We start from the raw sequence: 26526 nt of genomic DNA, 5'->3' as shown, positions 1-26526 counted from the left end.
GGGTCCCCAAGAAGGAAAGAAGCCAGGGAAACTCGGGGGCAGAAGGAGAGGGGTGTGATCCAGAACAATGAGGACCTCATTCAGGGCTCTCGGAGCAGGAGACACGAAGAGCCCAGGTGTGAAACCTCTTTTCCTTCCCTCTCTCCCCATTTAAAACTATTTCCACAGGTGGGGAAGACAGGCTCCTATTTGCAGTTCCTTAGGATCCTCTTCCGCATGCTCATCAGGCTCCTGGAGGTGGATGTGTATGATGAGGGCGAGATCAACACAGGTGAGTTCTGAACCTGGGCGGGCAGGGGCGAGAGATGGGACGTTAGGAGCTTTCTTTACCTCCTGGGATTTCTCCTGGGACCCACGGGCAGGGATCCTGTGAGAGCCAAGGCAACGGGCCGGCAAGTGGGTGTGAGTAAACGGTGGCTGTGCTCTAGCCCCTTGTGGTCAGCAGTGGAGTCTTCCCCTTCCTTGAGCCTCTCCGTCTCAGGATGCAGCCAAACGCTGGGCAAAAAGGCATTTTATGAAGCTCTGTTTGGTTGATTAATTGCTCAGGTGGTGAAATCATTTAGGTTTAAAATTCAGTTGTGGTGCTGAGCTTAATGGTCTGGGCATGTTTTATATTCTGGATCCTAGGGCTTTGCTGGTGAGTCAGTGTATCTTCTGTGTTAACCGCAGGCTCTGAGGGAAGGTATATGGGTTAATTACTCTCATGAAATGAAAACTTCCATGTGCAACAGAAGCCTGAGCCATGAACAAACCCCTTCACGTTTGCAGTGACACACAGGGGCTCATGCCTATCAGGGCTGTGGGGGCTGGTTTTCAGAAAGATCATCTCAGCTGTGCCCCCTTCCCAGCGCTCCCCCGGCTGGTACCTGTAGGACAGTCCCGCTCTGTAGCCCATCCCCAAACTGGTGTGAGCAGGGCTCAGCCAGCATTAGCTTGTGGCTAAGGATAGGGTGGACTTGAATCTGGCTTCACATCTCAGAATGACTGACCGTGCTGGAGGGAAATGGGGGGGAGAGATGGGGGATAAGAGAGGAGAGACACTGGAGGCAAGTAGAGGTAATGAGGTAGAAGTTCTCAAGTGAGAAGGAGGGAAAGGCCCTGGCATCTTCCATCAGATTAGCCTTGGAGATCTCACCTCACTTGCTTTTCCTAAATAGTCGACCTGTTCTGTGACAAGCCCAAGGGACTAGTTTAGTCCAGAGCAAGACTAGGTAAAATCAGCCATATTTAATCATTTTAAAATCACTTCGGCCCTATATCATTACCAGCTCATATGCATGATTCCAGACCCACACAGTCCATGGTCACAGCCACATCTCCTTGTGTCTCCAGCTGAGCTGCACCAGGCCCACCTTAGAAGGGACCCAGAGCTCCCGGTTGGCCTCAGAACACTGGGACCAAACCAACCTGGAGGAACCCTCCATCTGCCAACTTTCCCACAAGGCCCTTGGCACCACAGACAGCGATACCCTTAATTTTCTCCTCAGATCCCAAATCTGTGCAATGAACTGTGAGACAGTCTGCACAGCCCATGACCCTCGAGCCTGGCCTTTGTAGCAAGAAGTGCTGTTGGTTTGGCTTTATTCCTTCTCCCTCGTTTCAGTGTGATGGATGTGACAGTGCTCAGAGAGGCACAGTGACCCCTTTTTTAAAAACTAGAATGAGCTTTAGCTTTTAAATAAAATGCAAACTTCAGCCCGAGGATAGAAAAATAAGCAGCATCATGTTAAAAAGATAAGAGCTGTACTTCTCATCTCTAGACTTTTTTAAATTAATTTTTTCTTTATTGATTAAGGTATTACATATGCGTCCTTATCCCCCCATTTCCCCCCCACCCCTCCAGACTTTTTTTAAAGTTTCTTCCTTTCTCCTTTTGAAAGTTGTCAAGCTTTGATCTTACAAATTTTATTAATAACAATAAATATCTGTTGCATACCCACCACGTGCCTACCAGTGTCTGACACTTTAAACACACCATCTGGAACTCTTACAACAATCAGGGAACTGTGAGTGTTAAGGTTGGCGCCTGCAGGTGTGAGTAGTAAGGGGCAGCAGCAGCTGAACTCAAACCCTGGGCTATTCAACCTTGACTGCATATGGGACCTGAGTAGAGCTTTAAGCCCCCACAGGTGCCTGGTGATAAAGGAGATGGGAGGGGGTGTAGCCCAAACAGCTTCCCCACGATTCTGACACGAAGCAGACATTGAGAACCTTGCTCAGCACATCCCTGAAGTCTCATACGCAGGCTGTCGGTCTCTGAAAACCCCACAACTAACACTCTAAGAACTTAGATCATCCAAAATTAAATAAGCTTTTAAAGCAATTTAATGAGCTCACGTGGGAGACTAGTTGATCTCATAGATATGGACCAAATGTGCAGAGTCTAATGTTGGGGGCCAGTCAGGGCAGGCGTCCCTCCCAGCATGGGTATGAAGGGACAGTTCTGGTTCCCTGCACCTTGGAATGGGAGCTCATTTTCCAGAAATGCCTTTGTCTACTCATTGGAGTTTATATTTCATGAAACTTTGTCCCTGACACTTGGGAGGGAGGCTGGGCCATCTGCCTGCTGTGCACACTTTCTTTCTCTTGTCCTAGATCACAGCGAAAGCAGCGGAGTGAGCCAGTCCGAGGGAGAGCCCTGGCCCGACATCGAGAGCTTCAGTAAAATGCCCTTTGACATCAGCGTGCATGATCCCAAGTTCAGGCTGATGAGCCTGGTATACACGGAGAAGCTAGCAGGGGTCGAACAAGGTCAGTGCAAGCAGAGCCAGGCTTATCTCCTCTGAAGGTCAAGGGGAACCTAAGTCGGGCAGGAGGCCCGAGGCAGTTTAATCTTTGAGAGCAGCTTATGTAAGTCTCCTCTCTGCATTTCTCTGCCCTTACACACACACACACACACACACACACACACACACACACACATCACCTTTTACTTTTCATACCTGCTTCTCAGAGTGTAAATTCTAGAATCCTTGGAAAAACCCTTTCAGGGAGCCGGGGACTTTCTCCCAGGCATAGGGGCTTCATGCATATCATGGGAAGGTTTTCTGCCCCTATGTACACAGAAGCAATAAAGGAATCCAGAGCTGAAGAGCCCAGAAAACGAGAAACTATGTCTATGATGCTGACCAAGTACGCCGCCTACAACACCTTCCACCACTGCGAGCAGTGCCACCAGTACATGGACTTCACCTCCGCCTCCCAGGTGCAGCCCTTCCCCGTTGCCTGCTACCTAGCGTGACTTCATGTTTAAAGGGTGAAAACTAAGGTTCCCCTTTTCAGCCCTCCTCTAAGGATGCTCATTTATGAAATGGAGCCACTCTTTGTGAGCACGGTGCATGAAGCAGTTGATTAAAATTACTTGGGGCTTTTTAGGAATGTGGCTGGGGTTGGTAAGAGAGGGAAATAAACTAAATTTTAGTGTCTTAAGTCACTTCATCAAAACGGTCACATGTGTCAGAAAATAGCTGAGACACTGAAAAAACTGATCCTGAAGAAACTGGATATTATGACATATTTAGTGAAACCCCCTTTGGGTTGTTGATGAAAATGGTGCTATTATCTAACAAATCTATATGGCCGGCCCTTGAAGCAGTAAACAAGTTTGTTGATTTGCACCTACCTAATCATATCCTTATTTCTAGCATGGGATGGTTTTGACCACTAGGCATACAGAGGAGTCCGTGTTTACTCTTTTATTTAGAAAGAACTGAAAGGGAGGAACACAGGTGAGCCGGTACCCCATAGTATCTGTTTTCTGCCAGAGCATCTTTAAGTACAAATGATGGGAAAAGTAGCAAGTGAGAGTAGTATCCAGGGCCTATTTGGGGTTGCAAAGACAGTGCCAAGCCACCCACGGACAGGCTGTGCAGGGGCAAGATGCTTGACACTCATACCAGCGGCAGCTACCGAAGATGAAGTATTTGCCTTTCCAACCCTGTCCATGGCCAGGTCCTGTGGCAGGTGTACATTCTCAATAACAATCTTAGCACGTGGCCTTGAAGTCTGTCAACTGTGAGCTTACATTCCTTTCCTTCTTTGCAAATGTAGATGTCTGACTCCACCCTTCACGCGTTCACGTTCTCTTCCTCCATGCTGGGAGAAGAGGTGCAGCTCTATTTCATCATTCCCAAATCCAAAGAGAGTCATTTTGTCTTCAGCAATCAGGGCAAACACCTGGAGAGCATGCGACTGCCCCTGGTTTCAGACAAGGTGGGTGATAGTATCTGGACACAAGGACTATCAGGTACTATATCAGGTTCTCGAAGCTTCTTAAATCTAAGGGTTTTAATTTCCCTTTTTGGCCTCTGGTTTTTGTTTTTGTTTTTTTCTTTCAACAGAATTTGAATGCGGTCAAGAGCCCTATTTTCACTCCTTCCAGTGGTCGCCATGAGGATGGACTCCTAAACCTTTTTCACGCCATGGAGGGCATCAGCCACCTGCATCTTCTAGTGGTCAAAGAATATGAGATGCCGCTGTACCGCAAGTACTGGCCCAACCACATCATGCTTGTGCTTCCTGGCACGTTCAATAACGCAGGCGTGGGTAAGGGCCCCCTGGGATAGGGAGCAGGGCTGAACGATAAGCTCCATTCCCTGGGCGTGAAACTTTCAAAGGTTCCCCTGCCTCTGGAAAGTGTCCTGCCCTCCTGACCAAAGGACTTCTACTCCTCTTTAAATGATTATTTTTCCTGTATCTGCAGTTTTGCAGAACTTTTCACTTCTGAGTACTATAGTAACTAAAGAAGTCACTGGTGTATTGAGCACCCTGGGGAGGGCTTGAAGTAGTAGAGGTTCCTGGGCGGGGCACACCAGCAGCAGGAATGTGACAGTGAGAGGGTAGTCTGGAGGCATCTGAAGGGGTGCCCAAGGGGTCCCTAATCATTTTTAAGGTGCGTGGCAAGTTCTAGGGAGTTCTATACAACCAGGAACTGTGGCAGTCATCTTAACAGTGCCTGGAAGACGTCTTTCCTGCCTTTCCCCACAGGGTTTAAGAGCAATGGGCTGATTTCCTCCAAGGGGAGGGCACTTGGTTGCTGAGTGTGACAGGGTTGTTGAGGGAGGCACTGGAGAAATCTAGAATGCCTCCATTTACCTCAAACTGGATCAGTAGTTTAGAGCAGTACTGTCTGGTCACTTCTCGCATCGTAGTTCTTAATCATTTTTCTGACCCGCTTCTGTGGGTGTCTGACTTAGTGCAGAGTCTCAGAAGGGCGGAGGATCAAGAGCCGCTAATTGACACTTTTGAGGGAAGTAAGAACATCCAGCTCAGACCTGGAGTGAACAGCAAATGAGACCCGAGAAGTTTCCCTAAATCTTCATGGTCCTCCTTTCCAGGGTCTCTCTTGCCCTTATTGTCCCACTTCACTGCTGCCTCTCCCTCTGTCTGTTCATCTCTCTCCTCTCCTTATTAGGTCTCTTCATTTCTTGTTCTCCTTTCCACTCCTTTTCATGTTCTTAAACCTTAGCCTTGCCGAAACCGGTTTGGCTCAGTGGATAGAGCGTCAGCCTGCGGACTGAAGGGTCCCGGGTTCAATTCCGGTCAAGGGCATGTACCTGGGCTGCTGGCACATCCCCAGTGGGGGATGTGCAGGAGGCAGCTGATCAATGTTTCTAACTCTTTATCTCTCTCCCTTCCTCTCTGTAAAAAATCAATAAAATATAAAATAAAAAAAACAAAACAAAAAAACCTTAGCCTTAATACAGGATTAAAGTATTTTTAAAAACTGGTTTATTATTTTGATGCAATTTTATTTTCCATGTTTATCACTTTATAGCAATTAAGATTTTTACATATTTCTGATCCTTTATCCTCCCCAAAACCACATATCCCCAAACTAAAATATTTTTCTATATGAATCTGATCCTCAAATTACCCCTTCCCCCGCTTTATTGACCTTTAGGTAAAAAAAGTTTCCTCATCCCAGATCTGCCTGAATTTCCTTAGTGCTAGCTTTGCCATTTTTGCAAATTTGGGGGGAGAAAAGCCAATATATATGCAAATGAAATTAATGCAAATATCTTTTTTCAATTTTATTTGTGATAAGAAACACATTACATAAAACTTACCATCTCAGCCATTTTTAAGTGTACAGATCAGCAGTGTTCAGTATATCCTCATTGTTGTGCAACCAATCTCCAGAACTCTTCCTCTGGCAAAACTGAATCTCAGTACCATTAATTCCTTTTTAAGGCTGAACAATATTCCACTGTATGTCTACACACTTTCTCCACCCATTCACCAATCAGTGGACACTTGGTTGCTCCCCACCTTTTGGCTACTGTGAATAATGGTGTTATGAACATGGGTGTACACATATCTCTTCAAGACCTGTTTTCAGTTCTTTTGGATATAACCAGAAGTGGAATTGCTAAATCATAAAATTCTGCTTTTAAGTTTTTGAGGAAGTAGCATACTGTTTTCCATAATGACTGTACAATTTTACATTCCTACCAACAGTGCAGAATCGTTTGTCTTTCCATATCCTCATATCCTAATGGCTGTGAGGTGGATCTTATTGTGACTAGATTTGCATTTCCCTAATTAGTGATGTCATGTGTCTTTTCATGTGCGTTTTAGTCATTTGTATATTTTCTTTGGAGAATCTATTCATGTGCTTTGCCTATTTTTTAATCAGGTTGATTTTGTTATTGTTGACTTGTTGTTCTTTATATATTCTGGATATTTAACCCCTCATCAGATATATGGTTTGTAAATATTTTCTCCCAATCTGTAGGTTGCCTTTTCACAGTTGTGTCCTTTGCACAGAAGTTTCAGATGTTTACATAGTCTGGCCTTATATTTTTTATTTTGTTGCCTGTGCTTTGGTGTCAGATCCAAAAAATCATTGCCAAATCCAACATCATCAAGCTTTCCCCATTTCTGAGTTTTATAGTTTTGCTGATTTGGCTCAGTGTATGGAGCATTGACTCATGGACTGAAGGGTCCCGGGTTCAATTCCAGTCAAGGGCTGTACCTCGGTTGCAGGCTCAATCCCCGGCCCTGGTCCAAGTGGGTGTGGGAGGCAACCAATCGATGTGTCTCTCTCACATCAATGCTTCTGTCTCCCCTCCTCCCTTTCACTCTCTCTAAAAATCAATGGAAAAATATCCTCAGATGAAGATTAACAACAACAAAAAGTTTTATAGTTTTGGTTCTTGCATTAGTTATTTGATCCATTTTAATTTTTTTACATAGTATAATGGTCCAACTTCATTCCCAACACCATTTGTTAAAGAGACTATTCTTTCCCTAATGAATGGTCTTGGTGCCTTTGTCATATCATTTGAGCATATATGCAAGAGTATAGTGCTGGGCTCAGTATTTTTATTCCATTTGTCTATATATCTATCTTTATGCCACTACTACATTGCTTTGATTATCGTAGTTTTGTAGTAAATTTGAAATCAGCTAAGAGACCTCCAACTTTGTTCTTCTTCAAGATTGTTTTGGCTCCTCAGCATCCCTTGAGATTCCATATGAATTTAAAGATGGACTTTCTACTTCTGAAAAAAAAATTGAGATTTTGATTGAGATTCTATTAAATCTGTAGACTGCCTTGGGTAATATTGACATCTTAACAATATTACATCTTCTGACCCATGAACATGTGATGCCTTTCCATTTGAGTCTTACTTAACTTCTTCTGCAATGTTTTGTGCTTTTCTGTGTACAAGTCTTGTGCCTCCTTGATTAAACATTTATTCCTAATAATCATATTCTTTTGGTACTATTACATTGTTTTCTTAATTTCCCTTTTAGATTATTGTTATATAAACCCAACTGACTTTTGAGTGGTTTTGTATTCACTGACTCACTTTATTCTAACAGCTTTTTTTGTGTGTGAAATCTTTAGGGTTTTCTACATACAAGATAATGTTGCCTACAAAGAGAGATACTTTTACTTCTTCCTTTACAATTTGGATGCCTTTTACTTCTTTTTTGCCAAATTGCTCTGGCTATGATTTCCAGGATCATCTTAATGTGGACATCCTTGTCTTATTCCTGATCTTAGAGAAAAAGCTTTCAGTCTTTCACCACTGAGTATGTTACTGTGGGTTTTTCATATATGATCCTTATTATGCTGAGAATGTAAACTATTACATTCATGCTCTTAGACAGTATATTTTCCTAAATCCTATTTCTCTTCATCTATTCAAATAGTTTTCCTGGTTAGACTTGCTAGCTTTACTACCCTTCATTTCATTATCTACATTTTGTTTTCATTTTAGGGTGGGCCACTCATAAAATTTGGCTAATGCCTGGTGATAATCATCTTTAATATATATTTTTTATTGCTGACAGTATTGCAGATATCCCCTACTCCCCCCCCCCTTTGCACTCCTCCACTAGCCCCTGCCCACCCCAGGACTTCACCACACTATTGTCTGTGTCCATGGGCTATGCATATATGTATGTAAGTTTTTTGGCTAATCTCTTCTCATCCCCCTCACCCCTCTGAGATGTGTCAGTTTGTTACATACATCCATGCCTCTGGACCTATTTTGTTCATCAGCTTATTTTGTTCATTAGATTCCACATATAAGTAAGATCATGTGATATTTGTCTTTCTCTGACTGGCTTGACAATCATCTTAATTGCTAACATTCATTGAGTACTTAGTACATGCTAGGCACTATCCCAAGCACTGTACAATTCACGAAGTAGATGCTATCATTGCCTTCTTACAGGTGGAGAAGCCAAGGCACAGGGGAGTTCATTTGTTCATTGTCAAAGTTAGAAAGTGGTGGAATCAGGATTCAAACCTAGGCAGCTTGGCTCCAGTCTTTTCTACTACTCACTATACCACACAGCCTCTTGCAAAAAAAAAAAAAAAGAAATATCTAGGAAAAAAATGCCAGTTTCCAGAATCATCTTCAGAGAAGATGCTACCAATTTCCTAAAGTTATCTAAAGCAGGGAACACATTAGTGTAAGTGGCATACCCACTAACCGCAGGCTCTGGCTACTCCCTAGTGCAGAACATGTGAGAGACTGCTTCTGAGACAGAGCCTCTTATCATGACTTTCAGAAACTGACTAGTAATGAGTTTCCTCCATGTGGCATCCTTTGTCCTATCAGGGAAACTGGATTCTTGCTATATTCCTCAAAGTGTAGTTCATGAATCATCTGTATCATCAGACATCTCTGGTTTCTGTCCCCTTATCAGACCTACTCAAGTGAATCTTTGGTGTTAGGCTCCAGGAGTCTGCATTTTAAAGACTTCCTCTGTGATTTTTACCTACACTAAAGTTTGCTCTGAAAATCTAGTTGACCCTGCTCACAGTGGTCACCATGTGAACAGGCATGCCTGTGGAGAGTGTGAGCTATCTGTGGGGCTTCCTGAGTGAAGGACGTGCAGCTGTACTTGTGTTGCCTTCCAGGTGCTGCCAGGTTTCTCATTAAGGAGCTGTCATACCACAACCTGGAACTGGAGAGGAACCGCCTGGAAGAGCTGGGAATTAAACGCCAGTGTGTCTGGCCTTTCATCGTTGTGATGGATGACTCATGTGTCCTGTGGAACATTCACAGTGTTCAGGAGCAGACCAGGTAGTGGTACTTCCCGAGCAGTCCTATTGAGAAGATCCTCTCCTTGGCTGCAGTTATGCATGGAAGTAAATAGAAGAGGTATAGCTTTCCAGAGCAGAACGTGCATCCACAAGACCACCCTCACAAGTACATTTTTAAAAAAATTTAGACATTCAGTATGCCATTAAATTCCCGGACCATTTCTGCATCATGGCTTTGGTTAGCTATAAATCTATTGAGAGTATGTTTTGTTTAGAAAGCCCAGCCCTTGCTGGTTTGGCTCAGTGGAGAGAGTGTTGGCCTAAGGACTAAAGGGTCCTGGGTTTGATTCTGGTCAAGGGCCTGTACCTTGGTTGCAGGCTTCTCCTTGGCCTGGGCCCTAGTCAGGGCGTGTGCAGGAGGCAACCAATCGATGTGTTTCTCTCTCATTAATATTTCTCTCTGTCTTTCCCTCTCTCTAAAAATCAATAGACAAATATCCTGGAGTGAAGATTAAAAAAAAAAAAAAGTCATTGGCTTCTAAATCAGGGAACCTGCTTTTTAGCCCCAGCTTTGCCATGTTATCTGGATGAAAGGGAAAATTATTTCACCTTTCTCAATTTCATCACCTGTAAAATTATGGTTGGGGCAGTCTCAGAGGTTTTCCTCTTGGGGCAGTGGTGAGGGGTCCATGAGAACCAGAAGGATAATAAAAATGGGAAAGTCCAACACAAGAAATGGCCCCAGATGTCAATAACACCCTCGTTGAAACACAGCCAAATTTCTAGGCCCTTCCAATTCAAACGTTGTGATTTTGTGTCCTTGTGGATTTGAAGTCAGTGACGTTCTCAAATATTCCATTATACAATAATTACCAGAACTAGGAAGTATACTTCTGACCTCGGGCTACCTCACTCTAGTAACTTACTGCTCATTATTCACTTTGAGGCAGGGGCTGGCTTTGTTTCTCAGTCTTAAAGTGATGCACCCCACCCCCTAGAGGCAGTTTCCTAAAATTAGCAGTCTGGCAGTATGAAAACTGGGCTTGACACCTTCCTCCATTCCAGGCTAAGAGAAAGTAAATGAGCTAATTATATTACAGATATTAATACTGTAGAGTAGTGTTGGCCCTTCATAAATGACCCTGTTTTCAATAATATTTATTGATAACTTATATAAACTACATTTACATTTCATAGCCAGCCCATGGAAGCAGGAGTTTCCAGTAAGAATGTGTCCTTGAAGAGTGTCTTACAGCACATTGAAGCAACACCAAAAATCATCCACTATGCAATCCTGGGTATACAGAAATGGAGCAGCAAGCTGGCTTCCCAGAGTCTGAGGGTCCCGTTCTCCAGGTGCCACGTGCACGATTTCATTCTCCTCAACATAGACCTGACTCAGAATGTGCAGTACGACTTCAACAGGTAGTCAGGCTCTTGGGTGCAAGTAACCCTAGTCATTGTCTCTACCCAGCTCTAGCCTGTTTTTTATTCCTGTTTCTGTCTTTAATTGAAAACTGAGAATCTCTTTACATGGACAAGAAGAAAGGGGGAGAATCAAGTCTCAAAGTGTCCCTTCACCATCCTTCAAACTGACCCAAATCCTTAACAGGTGTTACAATATAAAATGCTTGGAAAATGTTTCAGCGATCTCATTATTCAACAAAAACTGAAATAGGGACAAACTGTTGAATCAACACCAGTCAGTGTGTGGACCCATAAGCCCACTGAAGGTTAATTCTTCCTTCTTCCTCTGACCTCAGAAGGTAATCACTTTCTCCAAATGTAAGACCAGAGGTCTGGATCCTGTAGAAAAGCCAGTAAGTGAGAATGAGCAGGCTAACCTTGGCCTTGCCTCCTGAATAAATTATGTCCATATCCTGGAAAATCTGATCTGGCCAAACAAAGAAAAGCCAGGGACTATAAAGTCCCTCTTATGTCAACCCCCAATCCTGTAGCTACTAGAATATTCTGTAGCTATTTTGTTTTAAATTTGACAGATGCTTCATCCTATTTGCAGCCAGAATTTAAAAACTTGGAGCACCTATGCACTCGCGTCTTGCAAGCGTATATAGAATGTGCAGTCTAGTTCGGTTCAAGGAGCCTACAGTCCCAAAAAAATGTCTGGGACCAAACTCTCCTCACTCCTCCTTCATTTAACGGCTGTAATTCCCAAATCAGGGGCTTCACACAGGCAAGTGTTAAGAGGGCCAGCTCTACAAGAAAGCAAAGTTGATTCTGTTTGAGGCTGTCTCTTAACATCTGCCACACATTTATTTCTTTGTGTGTAAAGATCACGGTTGAGATGGGTCAGGTAGCCAAAGAAACCTATTGTGATTATGATTTAGGTATTTCTGTGAAGACGTTGACTTTAACCTGAGAACAAACAGCAGTGGCCTGCTCATCTGTCGTTTTAATAACTTCAGTCTCATGAAGAAACACATTCAGGTTGGAGGGCAAAGGGACTTTATCATTAAACCAAAGATCATGGTAAGTATGCAAGCTTGATTCTACTATTGGAATTAAGACAACAATTTCTTAATTGTTATCTTTGTTATTAGGTACTGGCATTAAGCACTTGCCACTTGTGCTTAGAAAGTGAGGAGTCCTTAATGCCAAATTTGCACTTGCAGTCCTCATTTCCCTTGCTGAGGACTCATCTACAGCCAGACATAACATTTGAAAATACAACAAAATTACTTCTCTTTAGATTTAAGGCTTCACAACTCCTTCAAGGATTTGTGAAGGATTCAGTTTCAAACTTAACATTCTGTATTTTTTATGTAATACATGAGAAATGTAAATCAAGATGCTTGTCAAGAAAACAAAAGACCAGAGACTTCCAGTCAAGATGGTGGCATAGGTAAAATGCGGTACTCACCTTCTCCCACAACCACATCAAAATTACAACTAAACTATAGAACAACCATCATTCAGATCCACCAGAAATCTAGCTGAATAGAAGTCCTACAACTAGGGATTTAAGGAAGAAGCCACATGAAGACTGGTAAGAGCAGACACAGAATGGGCTGGTCAAAAATCAGAAAGGATCTCTCGGCTGGGGAGGTCCCCTGTGAGGAGCAAAGGATCCTGGCCCCACACCAGGACCCCCAGCCCAGGGTTCCAATGCCAGGAAGAGAAGTGCCTATAACTTCTGGCTGTAAAAACCAGTGGGAATTGTGGCTAAGACAAAGAGCTGCTGGAGTTCCTCTCAAAGGGCCCACACATAGACTTACTTGCACACACTTCCTCTGAGCACCAGTGCTGGGACAGCAGCTAAAATGGTACAGGGATATACAGGGAGGAACTAAATTGTTTGGCATTAGGGTAAGAGCTGGCGGGGGGGGGGGGGGGGGGGGGGCGGCGGGGCGTGGGGCTACAGCTTTCTGCCAGACAAAAGTGCTGGCAGAGGCCATTGTTCCTTTTCTGAGACACCTCCCCTCCCTCCCCCACCTCCCACACACAGAGATGACAGGCAGGTGCCATATCTGAGTCTCCATCAACTTGGCTCAGTGTTTTCCTGCCTGCCCTGGTGATTCCTGGAGACCCCACCCCACCCAAGCTATTTCCAGTGGCTTTTTCAAACAAATGGCCTGTCTTGGCTCATGCTTCAGACTTGCCTAAAATCTCTCAAACAAGCAGTGTCTGGCCCATACCTCTCACGAAGTGGCCCCAGGCCTGGCAATAGCAGTTGGCCTTGGTTCACAGCTTAGCCCCACCTGGGTACCTCCAAACCCAGGAAAAGTAGCAGCCATCTGCAGATTGCTTTGTAGCTCATACCGGATGGCACCAGCCAGAACACAAAAGGCAGCTGACCTTGGCCTGCACCTCCCAGGAGTCCACAGATCCAGCGCACCTGTACCCCATGAAATCCACAAGCAATATACTCAAGAAGCAGAACAGAAACAGATTTAGATGCAGAGTATATTTTGATGGTCATCAGATGGGAGGGAGTTGGGGGTTGGGTGAAAAAGGTGAACAGACTAAGTACAAATTGGTTGTTACAGAATAGTCATGGGAGTGTAAAGCACAGCATAGGAAATATAGTCAATAATATCCTAATAACTGTATGGTGTCATATGGGCAACAAGATGTATTGGGATGATCACTTAATAAGTTATATAATGTCTAATCACTGGGGTGGATACCTGAAACTAATCTATTTCAACTGTAATTGAAAAATAAAAATGATTAAAAACAAAAAAATGAAAGTAACAGATCAAAACCTGTTAAGGTTGCAAATTCCATGGGCTATCCTTTTCTGTTTAAGAGATACTGGTATCTGATCATTTATAACATGGATCCCCAGTAAGCTTAGAAACCTTTGCTTTTTTTTCCTCTCAGTTTTGATAAATCCCATCCACATCCAGAGCACTATAATAGGCTTCCTATTGGTCCTCACAATGTACTTGCTAAATGCATTAACTTTCAAAGAAGCCTGCTTTTCCATTGTCTCCTGTTCTTGCTGTGGGTAAATTGTTAGATACGACAGTACTGTTCTGTAGTAAGTGAAAAACATTTTCAGAACCCAAGGACAGAATTACATTTGAGCCTAGCACTTGTCACTGTTGTACTATTATTTGGGGACTGCTAGGATGCAATGCAGTTTCCTTGCCTATTTCATCCACTGACAAACACATTTTCCATGATAATCTCGGCTCTCGTTTCAGGTGTCAGAGAGCTTAGCACCCATCCTGCCCCTTCAGTATGTCTGTGCTCCCGACAGTGAACACACATTACTGGCAGCCCCTGCGCAGTTCCTTCTGGAGAAGTTCCTTCAGCACGCCTCATACAAACTCTTCCCCAAAGCCATCCGGAACTTCAAGAGTCCTGTGTTAGCTGTTGATTGCTATCTTAACATTGGACCAGAGGTAAAGGGGGAGTGGGCTAGTACTGTGCTTTACCCACTTCCATCCATTTATTTTCCATTTTAGTTCCCATTTGAAAAAGACAAAAAGGAACTTGGAACAGACTCATTTATGCAAAAGCTTACACAAGGTGCAATGGTAGTCGTCCCTCCCCATACACATTTCACCTCTCCACAATAAGCCAATGAACACTCAAAGCTTAGCTCTGAGGTCAGCTCTGCTGAGAAGCCTACTACCTTAGCTGGGCAGAAACAGTTGTTTGCTCCCCCCCAATCACATGTATCAGATGATATTTTATTTTAAAATTCTTTATTGTTTATAGCAGCAGTCGCCAACCTTTCGGACCTCACAGACCACCAGTTGGCAACCGCTGCTCCAAAGGTTTCCTTAAACAGCAGTTGCCAACCTTCCAGACCTCATGGACCACTGGTTGGCGACCGCTGGTTTAAAATATTACATGTCTCCTTTGTTCCCCATTAACTTCTCCCCAGCCACTCACACCCCCAGCACATGCCCTCACCCCCCTACTGCCTGTGTCCATTGGTTATGCTTATAAGCATGCATACAAGCCCTTTGGTTGATCTCTTACCCCCGCCCCCCCGCCTTCCCTCTGAGGTTGGGTGGTCTGTTCGATGCTTCTCTGGATCTATTTTTGTCCATCAGTTTTTTGTTCATTATTTTCCACAAATGAGTGACATCATGTGATATTTACCTTTCTCCGACTGGCTTATTTCACTCAGCATAATATTCTCCAGGTCCACCCATACTGTTGCAAATGGTAAGAATTCTTTCTTTTTTACAACAGTGTAGTATTCCATTGTGTAGATATACTAGTTTTTTAATCCACTCATCAGATGTTTTAATCATGTGATGGTATTTCTCCCCATGCCAGAGGACCACTATGTCTTACCCACTATTGTAGGCACATAAGAGGAGCTCAATGATTGCTGAGCAATTTAAGGTATCATGGAGACTTTTATCATTGTCATTTCCACTCCTGCACTTCATTCTTTTCCATGATTTCCTTATCTGTCATTCTTTCTCTTCTCTGTCTCAAGTTCTCCATCAGTTTTACTTTATAAAAAAATTTGCAAGTTGTACCTTTAGGCTTCTGACCACTGATAGCCAATAGCCTTCAAGACTTAAACAGCTTCTACCACTAAGCTTTCTGTTGGTATTATCAGTACTGTTTTTAAATATTCTATTTTATTCTATTCAAGAACATATCTTCCTTGTAAAGAATTTAAAAAATAAAAGGTATAAATTAGAAAATGAAATCAGTTGTAACAGGAACAATAACATTTTGGTATACTACATTTCTTCTTGCCTTTTTTTCTTTGCATGTGTTGACAATCTCTAAAGACTGAAACCAATTATATTTAATTTTGAAAACTGATTTTTAGCCCTAGCCGGCTTGGCTCAGTGGATAGAGCATCAGCCTGCGGACTGAAAGGGCGCAGGTTTGATTCCGGTCAAGGGCATATGCCTGGGTTGCAGGCTCAATCCCCTCAGTAGGGGGTGTGCAGGAAGCAGCCAATCAGTGATTCTCTCTCATCATTGATGTTTCTATCTCTCCCTCTCTCTTCCTCTCTGAAATAAATACAGTTTTTTTTTAAAACTGATTTTTAAAATTTAACTGTAAATACTTTACATTCTCACAAGTCTACACTGTGGGTTGGACATGAATTGTTGAATTTTATAAGTCGAAGGAGCCTTACATCAGATACCACACTTTCATGGTATCAACGTAAGTTACGTGTCCAGCCCAGGTTTCCCAACTCTTCCATCCCAAGATCCAGGGCTTTAGATGTCAGACAACAAAATCCCAATACCACTACTACTAACAGCAGCTAACACTCACTGAATACTTACTGTTTATATTAATTCACAAAATAGTCCTATGAATCAGGTACTACTATCATCTCTACAGAGCAGGAAGATGAAATATGGTGAAATGAAGGAGACTGCTCAGAGTCACACAACTACTCAAGGAACCAGTACTCGAACCCAAGCAGTCTGGCCCACATTTTTAGTCATTCCATCCTTCTCAAGGTCCTCCAACTATCTCATTCACTTACCTGTAATTTCTGTGGTTACATGGAAGCCATACACACCTAAAAATTTAATTCATGCAGTTTGAAGCTTCTAACCAATTGAAAATTTAAGTCTATCTACATGAAAAGCTGATTAAAAATGTTTACTCTCACTAATAAGGTGATCTAAACATTTTATCTTTCCTCAGTATGCCTTTCTGTGGAAGATGGCTTTTTTATTTTATAAACACTCTTAGATGGAGGGGTTTATTTTGTTTCTTACTACTAATTCTTTCATAACCATCTCTGATTATGAGAAATAAACTAGAAGCTTTAAATATGTTAAATCTTGGTACACTAAATAGAAGAGGTGCAAAGCTTAAATAACCAACTTATTTAAGTTTCAATAAAACAAACAAACAAAAAAACCCTTTTCCCTTATCCTGAAACAGACAGCTAAAGAGGAAGATACTGACACATTCAGGTAAAGTGCAGACATTTTGCTTCTGAAATGCCCATGCTCCTTCTGCTTGATCATTCCAGGTGGCCATATGCTACATCAGCTCCAGACCCCACTCCAGCAATGTCAACTGTGAAGGGGTGTTTTTCAGTGGACTCCTCTTGTACCTCTGTGACTCTTTTGTAGGTGCTGATCTTCTTAAGAAATTTAAATTTCTAAAAGGTAAATCAAATTTAGTATTTTGCTTGTGAATGCTATTGGTTCCCATTGGACAAAATACAAAGGTGAAAAATATATTTTAAAAAGCACTTTAACAGCCCTAACTGGTTTGGCTCAGTGGATAGAGCATCGGCCTGCGGACTCAAGGGTCCCAGGTTCGATTCCAGTCAAGGGCATGTACCTTGGTTGCGGGCACATCCCCAGTAGGGAGTGTGCAGGAGGCAGCTGATCGATGTTTCTCTCTCATCGATGTTTCTAACTATCCCTCTCCCTTCCTCTCTGTAAAAAAATCAATAAAATATATTTTTTAAAAAAAAGCACTTTAACAGTCATTTTTTGCCAGTAAATTGAGTATCTTGGTTTCAACTGAGGAATCAAGTCTTGATATACTAAGATGAATACTAGATGAATAGCCAGATTTGTGACATTAAATGTTTCACCACTATTAAGTTTAGGAAGGAATCGATGCAAGGAGAGAAGTAATGCTTCTCATATAACCTAATTTTAATAAAAATCAGGTTACTGAGTTATGACAAGTATGCACTATACAAAGAGTTAGATTTACCTAAGAACAAACTGTAAATCAGGCATCACGAATAATCCTGACAAGATGACCTCTGAGGTCAGTGAAAAAAGTAAGGTTCAGAATACTGTGTACACTATAGCATATTACCACTTTTTGAGTATAGGTGAAATTAGGTAATTATACACACACCAAAAAAAAAACCACACATCTGGAGCAGTAGTGGGGGGTGACTGCCTTGCAGGGGACATTTGACAACATCTGGAGATATTTAGGTTGTCACACTGCTGCTGCTGGCAATATAGTAGGTAGGAGCCAGGGATGTTCCTAGACATCCTATAAGAACAGAGCAGCCCCCCTGGTGATATGCATGTGATGACGAACAGGACGCGTGCCATTGCTTCTGCCACCATCTGAAACACCCAGTCTTCAGAAAGGCTCAGAAATGCCTCTTGAGCATGCCCATGGACACTCCCTGTCAAGCAACACAAGAGTGAGAAAGCTCATATCCAAGGTGACCTAAAGGGTGGCATGGAGAGAACTGTAAGCAGGCATGTTGACTGTTGTCCTTGTTGCTGTTGGACTGAATCCAGGAGATGGAAAGCTGGAGACGTTAATACCGAAACCCAGGACGTGCCATTGCAAGGCCTCCTCCAGGGCTCCCATATATTTCTGATTTTACTTATTATCATAGAGTAGATTTAAAATGTATTCATTAAAAATAATCTTTTTTAGCCCTAACTAGTTTGGCTCAGTGGATAGAACGTCGGCCTGCAGACTGAAGGGTCCCAGGTTTGATTCTAGTCAAGGGCATGTACTTTGGTTGCGGGCACATCCCCAGTAGGTGGTGTGCAGGAGGCAGCTGATCAATGTTTCTGTCTCATTGATGTTTCTAACTCTCTATCCCTCTCCCTTCCTCTCTGTAAAAAATCAAAATATATTTTTAAAATAATCTTTTTTAGATTCTAGGCGACATAGAAATTTGTTAAGTATGTAGTTATTACTTTATGTACCTTTGTTTTCCTTTTCATTTTACCCTCCCCCATTTTATATAATTTTTACTTTTCAATTAGATTACATTCAATATTATTTTGTATTAGTTTCAGGAATACTGCAAGGTGAAATGTCCCCTCAGTATTTCTGGTACCCACCAGACCCCATATATACAGATCACAGTACGACTGACTGTACTCCCTACGCTATCATCTGCTAATAGAGTTTGTGTGTACCCTTCTGGGTTGTGCTGATACATTGATAGGCAAATAGTGTTTTAGGCGCTTAAACTGGCCACACATTTTCTCTGCATTAAACATGCTTTTATATCATTCCTATTGAATTTATTCAACTAACTTGTTGAAATAATTCCAATTAATTGGAACTGCTCTTGTTAAAAATACTCAATTTATATGTAGATTAAAAACTAGCTTTTCTCCTAATTATAGATCCTTCTCATTAATCTGCCTCCCAGTGTTTTTGAGAGTTCAAACTGTACAACACTGTTCAAAACTGAAGAATATTAGGTGCCAGTGTCTTTACTCTGCTCACTGTGATACTGCAGAGAAATTATTCTTCATCGCTGCTCAGCAAAATCATTGTATATGCTTAATCATCACTTGTATTACTTCATTTTATTTTTTCCAGTTTCCTTGCATTATATTGTCTCTGATATTGGTTTTTAAGAGCTTGTTTATGACTAAAGATGTTAACCATTTCTCATGCACTGCAAATGAAATACCATGTTTTTTATTACTATTTTACTCTGGTGTTTTACTCTTTGGTTGTATCAAACTTGTGTATTAAATATAATCATGTTCTGTTTCAAAAAATAAACAAAAGAACCGAGCAGCCCCACAACCAAGAATAATCCAGTCCTATAGAGCTGAGTTTGAGAAATCCTACTTGAGAGTAACACAGGAGAAACATTATAGCATTGGTTTTAACACTGGTTACCACAGGGGGAAGGGAGGGTGTAATTGGGAGGTTTTTCACTTTACACTCCTTCAGACTTTTGAATCTGTAATACTACTTATTCAAAATAAACAATAAATTTAAATGATGGGTTACTTTCCTAATATGTTGGTTCTCAGATGTGTTCACTTAGGGCAGCAGTTCTCAACCTGTGGGTCATGACCCCTTTGGCGGTCGAACGACCCTTTCACAGGGGTCTCTTAAGACCATCCTGCACATCAGATATTTACATTACGATTCATAACAGTAGCAACATTACAGTTATGAAGTAGCAACAAAAATAATTTTATGGTTGGGTCACAACATGAGGAACTGTTTTTTAAGGGCCAGAAGGTTGAGAACCACTGACTTAGGGGATACATTGTAGAGAGGTGGTAAAGTACCTTATCAATTCCTGAGCCTAAAATGCACTTCTGCTTTTTTTTTCCAAAGGTGCTACCCTGTGTCTCATTTGCCAAGACAGAAGCTCCTTACGCCAGACAATTGTCCGCTTAGAACTAGAGGATGAGTGGCAGTTCCGCCTCCGGGATGAATTTCAAACTGCTAACAGCAGTGAAGACAAGCCCCTGTATTTTCTTACTGGACGTCATGTATGAACTTTTGAAGAGACCAAAAATAGCAAAGGGATGCCTAGGGGGAGTGGGGCAGAAACAATTATTTGGGTTTTTTTTCCTTTAAAGTACAATCACTGTGGAGCAAAGTGCAACATATTTGTCTGTTCTCCAAAGAATGCCCCAAATCTTTGGGGGCATTACTCTCTTTCAGTCCCATTTCAGGACCTTACATTCAGGTTAACTCCACCTTAGGCAGTTATGCAATTACTGAAGACATGGTCTGCCCGCGGAGCCTGAGGAGGATATACTTTGGAGAACGAACATGGAGTTTGCATTGTGTTTTCTACTACACCTTGTTAGGGGTAAAGCTGACTCAGCATTAGCTAGCCTGAATGTGTTACATGAGACACCATTGGTGTGGAATTAATTGAAGATTAACGTTTGAGGCCTGAACCCTCAGTTTCTCTTCAGATCTGTACTTTGGTACAGTATTACTCAGGGGTCTGAAATGATAGAATGTAGAAGATATTTGTATTTAAAAAAAGAAGTAGCTTTGTCTTTCTCTGTGCAGTGTTAGTTTAAGATTTATAATCTTATATGTATTGAAACTTTTGGCAAAATTTCCACAGGAGTTTAAAGTTTACTATTTAAACTGAACAAACAAATCAGTAAATGCAGAGCAGGCACTGTGTATATAGCAGCTTCTCCTTGCTTAAATTACTTTGCTTTTTCCATTCTTTAAAAATGTTTCCAGTCTCTAAGCACACCATGTCTATGAGAATATGGAACAGTGATTAATCTTGTATAATAAGAAACCTGATTCAGTAGTTGAGCCAATTAAGGAACTTTTGGCAGTCATCATACGCCCACCCTGCTTGGTTGTAATTAAGCAGTTGACACCAGCAAAGTTACATGTCAGGCAATGGCTCTGTATGGAGTGGAACTAGTTTGTTTCTTTTCAGAGACCCAAGCAAAGCTTCCTTTAAAAGATACACTTAGGGATAAGGACACATATGTAATACCTTAATAATAATAAAAATAAATAAATGATACACTTAATGAACATTTTATCTGCCTATACTGACAACTACACAGAAATTGATGAAAAGGGAAATGAGCTCATAGAAAGAGACAGAACTGTCTTTCAGTAGATTCTTTTGTAAGGAGTAAGGAAGATTCCATTAAAAAGTCTTTGACTCATTAAAATCAGCAAGCGAAGTGTTTGTTCAGTATCAATAGTAGGAGGCATAAGTTTCTATAAATTTCTCACCATTATTTTAAAATTAAAAACAGATTTTTAGAAAATGTTCTAGAAATAAATCTTTTGGAAGTTTACTCTTAAATTACTCCAATTCTCATCACACAACCTCTTGACATTTTTCTCATTAGCCCGTATGTACCACTTTATCCCCACTTAACATGGCCATTATTACTTGAATTATCTTATTTATGGCCTGAAACTACTGAAAGGGGGTCTACTAAGCCTGCATTTACTTAGAACAAATAGTGTTAATTGACCAGTTTTATTAGCTTGTGATAACAAGGAGTTTACAGCTAGTAAGATGGAATATACTAACCTGAAAATGGTTTGCAGATCTCTTGGTTTTAATATAGTTACTTATGATGCTTTAAATATATTTTGAATGAACAATTCTTTTAAACCCCATTTTTAATTGTCCTTAAAAGAGGATCTGATCTGCCTTATGTATGCTTTAAAAATACTCCCTAATTTTAGTATAACAGAATTTTTGGCAAAGGTACGTTTTGAAGTAGGTTGATTTAGATATGAATGTATTTCAAATGTTCCTGTTTGGTTGAAAGGGCCTAATGCAAATGATATCAAGAAACCCACTGTTTGTGCAATATTCCAATTATATTACTATATAGGGCAAATAAAATACTTGAAATAATTCTAAAATAGTTGTACCTGGCTGGGGCAGATGGCTTCTCAGGTTTTCTTCTGGCTTTATGGCTTTATAGTCTGAAGAACATTTTTAAAGTAGTTACTTAAATGCAGGTACTCCGTATTAGTTAAGGCTGCATTCTGAAAAATCAAGTGATTATAATCTCTTAAATACTATTTAACCCTGTGGAAGGAAATACCAGAATAAAGTCAAAAGACCATCACCCCAATGATAGACAGTTCAAATTGATCTGCCTATTCTTTTCAATGTCTTTCTTACTAAGGTTTAAATCTTTTAAAATCACCTTAACAGTATAATTCTTCAGAGAATGTTAGGTCCTTCTCCTTTAAGGATAAAATTGCACAAGCACAGGACACCATGATTTGTTAATACATACCTTGGTGTGTTCAGCTTCAAGCCTTGCCATTCCTTAGAAACATTGTGGTATGAATGTGTTCTCTAGGCCTCCATAATAATTAACCTATGGACCTGTTGAACTATGACAGTTCACACAGGTTAATACTGAATGTAAAGTAAAATTAGAATTGTTGTATTCAGGTTTTTTTTGGCTGTAATTTATGCAAATGCTTTTTTTTTTTTTTTATAAAAGGAGGCACCTGTGTTAACTTTATTACTGTAAAATTTTCTTAACCAAAATTTGGTGAATTTCACTAGTCTACCTCACATTTTGTTTATGATTTTAAATTGTCTTGTGTCTACAGTATGTTCTTGTCCTTCCATTTAATTTGGTATTAAAATTCTCTCACACCCAAAATAAAAAAGTTTGTCTTCTTTAACTTTCTGATATATTCATAAATGGAATGAGCTCCCTGACTCTGACAGTGTCCAAGAAAGGCTGGAAGTCCATATATCACAGGTTGGATGACTCTACTATCCTGGCATAACAGTCCATCAAAGTGTCAAATAACTATCCACAACGATGTCCATTTGCAGAGTTCCACATAATTATGGAAGACAGATCTATAAATGATTATTTCAAGAGATGTTAGAAATAGTCATTGTACACATATTCCCAATCTTTTATTTATAGGTGACAACTGTACTCGCTTTGCTGTCCTTCGTTGAGGCAGAATGGTTTGTAAGAACTGTGTAATATGACGTAAGATGTTAATCTCCCAATTTATTTCTAAACTCGAACTAATTTTACCAAATTAGGAGAGTAACTGCTATTCCAGAATAATGCCTTTCAGTTAGTTCTATAAACTGTTAAAATAATAGACTTTTATATAGAACCATGAAAACAGTCTCCTAGGCCAAAGGCTCCCATTACCTTGGGAGGGGCAATAAATACAAGTATGATGACAAATTCAAGAGCAAATAGAAACTGCCAGTGTTCCACTACATATTCCAAAACAGTTGCCTTGGAAAGACTAAAAGCTGTGAAACTGTCGTACCTTCCTATTCGGCTACCTAGACCTAGGACAACATCCAGGGACAAACATTTCTTGGAAGTCTCTTTAGTCACTGTAACTGGCCCTTAAATTTCCTCTAGGTCTAAGATAATATTGCTATAACACTGAAACCCTGGCTTCATTGAAAAACCCTCACTAAAGGTGATTCCAGGAAGGTGAGGCTAAGGACAAAGCCATTCACACTGTATTTTCCTTAGTATTTACTTCAGTGACTGTGACAAAAGATGGAACAAGTTATATAAGAAAGAAAAAGGAAAGTCATGCCTTTAGTAGATACACCAAGTTCACTATTTTCTATTATGAACTGGCAAAATAGTGACATTTATAATTCAAACAAAATCATTGCATGGCCATGCAGACCAGAGCATACCACAAATAAAATCAAATAGTTCCTGTCTATACCTGTGGTTCCTATAATGTCTATATACTAGTCATTTTTATAATGAAACAACTATTCAATGGCAGCAGACAAAATTTAAAAGCCCCTTTATAAGCAGCAATTGTAGAATCAACCTCCTTTGAAGTTTAACTGTGACTGCTAGTACATACTTACTGTGTCCAATACTGCCTCCACCACTCTGTAGATCCCTCTTCTTTTTCTAAGGTCACTCTTCAGCCTTCAACTGTGATGTGACAGTGTTGACTCTTCTTTTTATTCTTGAGACTCTTCCCTTAGTTTCAATTACTCTTCTTGGGCATGCCATCTCAAGTAATAATGTTCCTCACAACTTTCTCCTACCCTTTCATTTTATAAATCTCAGGGTGATGAGCTCTTCTAAATCTTCAAATAACTATATTCATAAATTCCCTTAATCTCCTAAACTCTAGATCAACATATCCAATTATATACCAAACTAGAGGCCCAGTGCACGAAATTTGTGCAGTGGGGGGGGGGGGGGGGGGAGTGTCCCTCAGCCCAGCCCGCACGCTCTCCAATCTGGGACCCCTCGGGGGATGTCCAACTGCCAGCAGTCAAACATCCCTCTCACAGTCCGGGACTGCTGGCTCCCAACTGCTCGCCTGCCTGCCTGCCTAACTGCCCCTAACCACTTCTGCCTGCCAGCCTGATCACCCCCTAACCACTCCCCTGCCAGCCTGATTGACACCTAACTGCTCCCCTGCCAGCCCAATTGCCCCTAACTGCCCTCCCCTGCCAGCCCGGTCGTGCCCAACTGCCCTCCCCTGCTGGCCCAGTCGCCCCAAACTGCTCTCCCCTGCCGGCCTAGTCCCCCCCCCCAACTGCTCTCCCCTGTCGGCCCGGTCCCCCCAAACTGCCCTCCCCTGCCAGCTTAGTCCCCCCCAAACTGCCCTCCCCTGCCGGCCTGGTTGCCCCTAACTGCCCTCCCCTGCTGGCCTGGTCACCCCTAACTGCCCTCCCCTGCTGGCCTGATCACCCACAACTGCCCTCCCCTGCCGGCCATCTTGTGGCTGTGGGTACCGCCATCTTTGAGAGCATGGCAGTCAATTAGCATATTCCCTCCTTATTGGCTGTGGGCGCTGCCATCTTTGAGGGCGTGGCAGTCAATTTGTATATTCCCTCCTTATTGGCTATGGGCACCGCTATCTTTGGAATGGCATGAGGGTCAATATTCCCTCTTTATTAGATAGGTTATCGCCACTTGGAAAATATTCAACTACCTTAAAATCTTTACCAAAATTGAGTTCATCCTTCCTATCCAATCCTCCCAACATAATTCTCCAGTATTCCTTTCTCAGTCAATACATCTACTCAATTACCCAAATCAAAATTCCCAATTACCCTAGATCCTTTGCCATGATTCTTCTCTGGTCAGTTATCAACTCGCACCAAATCTTCCACTGTATTGTCTCAGAATTTATCCATCTTCTCTCATCTTCATCCCATACAACACAGCTTTAGTTCAATGTTTCAAAATTTTTTACTCAGACTGCTTTAGTAGTCTCTTCGTTACCTTCTAAGTTCCAGATTCCTTATTTATAAACTCTACCTCATAAGGTTGTCATGATAACTAAATAAAATAATGCAGCACCATACACACGGAGTGACATACAACAAAAACTCAAATGTTAGATATTATTAATACTATTCTTAAGGAAATACCTAGATTATAAAAGATATGTGAGGGACGATATCGTCAAAAATATAAACATGAAAATAAACTGATTTCCTAATAACAACATTTAAACCAATCAATATATCCTCTTTATCCCCAGGTCTCCTTGAAACTGCCAAATTTAGTATCCCTAAAGAAGCATACTATGGCTTGCATGGAAACTGGACCTGGATTATGAGATTAACAGTTACTAGAGCAGCTACACTATTCCTGAAAATTTCATCCTATTTTAAAACAATTATGGTCCCTGTCAGGCAAGCATTAAGACCAAGCAAAAGTCTCAACCCAAAGGGAAAGGGAGTATCAAAAGTCAGACCATCATCATGAGCTAGAGGAAAATACTTATACTGCCTTATCGTTACACTCCTAACAAGTATAGGGCCTTAACCACTCTCTAAATTTAAAAAGCATATATCTATTGAGAGATAAAATGTACACCTGACTGTTAATCTTAAGGCCCAAACTTTTAGCCATTCTTTAATGGAGATATAATTTCAGCTCATAAAAATAATCTATATTAAATCACTACGGTGCTTCATTCTTGGGCTGTGGCTCTTTATATTCTCACGTCAGGATTTGCCTTTTATTAAAGTTCAGAGGAGTTGTTGCTGACATGCTGATCTTTTGGCAAACTGGTGAAAACTAATTTTTTTTTTTAATATATTTTATTGATTTTTTACAGACAGGAAGGGAAAGGGAAAGAGAGTTAGAAACATCGATGAGAGAGAAACATCGATCAGCTGCCTCTTGCACAGCCCCTACTGGGGATGTGCCCACAACCAAGGTACATGCCCTTGACCGGAATCGAACCTGGGACCCTTGAGTCCGCAGGCCTACGCTCTATCCACTGAGCCAAACCGGTTAGGGCAAAAACTAATCTTTTAAGAAGCCAGAGTTTTCATCATTTTTTAAGGTATCAAACTTAAACTCCCTGAAAAAGCACAAATGACAACACACCACTCA

The 26526-nt window shown here is 41.4% G+C and overlaps 1 protein-coding gene across 1 annotated transcript in view; it reads left to right on the top strand.

The window, feature by feature from the left end:
- The window catches only part of GREB1L (GREB1 like retinoic acid receptor coactivator), a 129568-nt gene extending 106767 nt beyond the window's left edge, over nucleotides 1-22801 (top strand). Inside the window, exons 25-35 of the mRNA XM_070420533.1 lie at nucleotides 169-271; nucleotides 2596-2751; nucleotides 3066-3205; nucleotides 4051-4212; nucleotides 4341-4545; nucleotides 9383-9548; nucleotides 10706-10933; nucleotides 11857-11998; nucleotides 14179-14379; nucleotides 16953-17091; nucleotides 20012-22801. Of these exons, the coding sequence (XP_070276634.1) occupies nucleotides 169-271; nucleotides 2596-2751; nucleotides 3066-3205; nucleotides 4051-4212; nucleotides 4341-4545; nucleotides 9383-9548; nucleotides 10706-10933; nucleotides 11857-11998; nucleotides 14179-14379; nucleotides 16953-17091; nucleotides 20012-20175 (1806 nt within the window). The 3' untranslated portion in view covers nucleotides 20176-22801. The remainder of the gene's footprint in view (nucleotides 1-168; nucleotides 272-2595; nucleotides 2752-3065; nucleotides 3206-4050; nucleotides 4213-4340; nucleotides 4546-9382; nucleotides 9549-10705; nucleotides 10934-11856; nucleotides 11999-14178; nucleotides 14380-16952; nucleotides 17092-20011) is intronic.
- Nucleotides 22802-26526: the final 3725 nt, after the last annotated feature.

The sequence above is a fragment of the Myotis yumanensis genome, unplaced genomic scaffold (assembly GCF_028538775.1).
Source record: "Myotis yumanensis isolate MYYU_CA2020_CCGP unplaced genomic scaffold, mMyoYum1.0.hap1 SCAF_7, whole genome shotgun sequence".
NCBI lineage: Eukaryota > Metazoa > Chordata > Mammalia > Chiroptera > Vespertilionidae > Myotis > Myotis yumanensis.
Note: the sequence above shows the minus strand (reverse complement) of the source record. Positions and strands in the feature narration are given on the sequence as shown.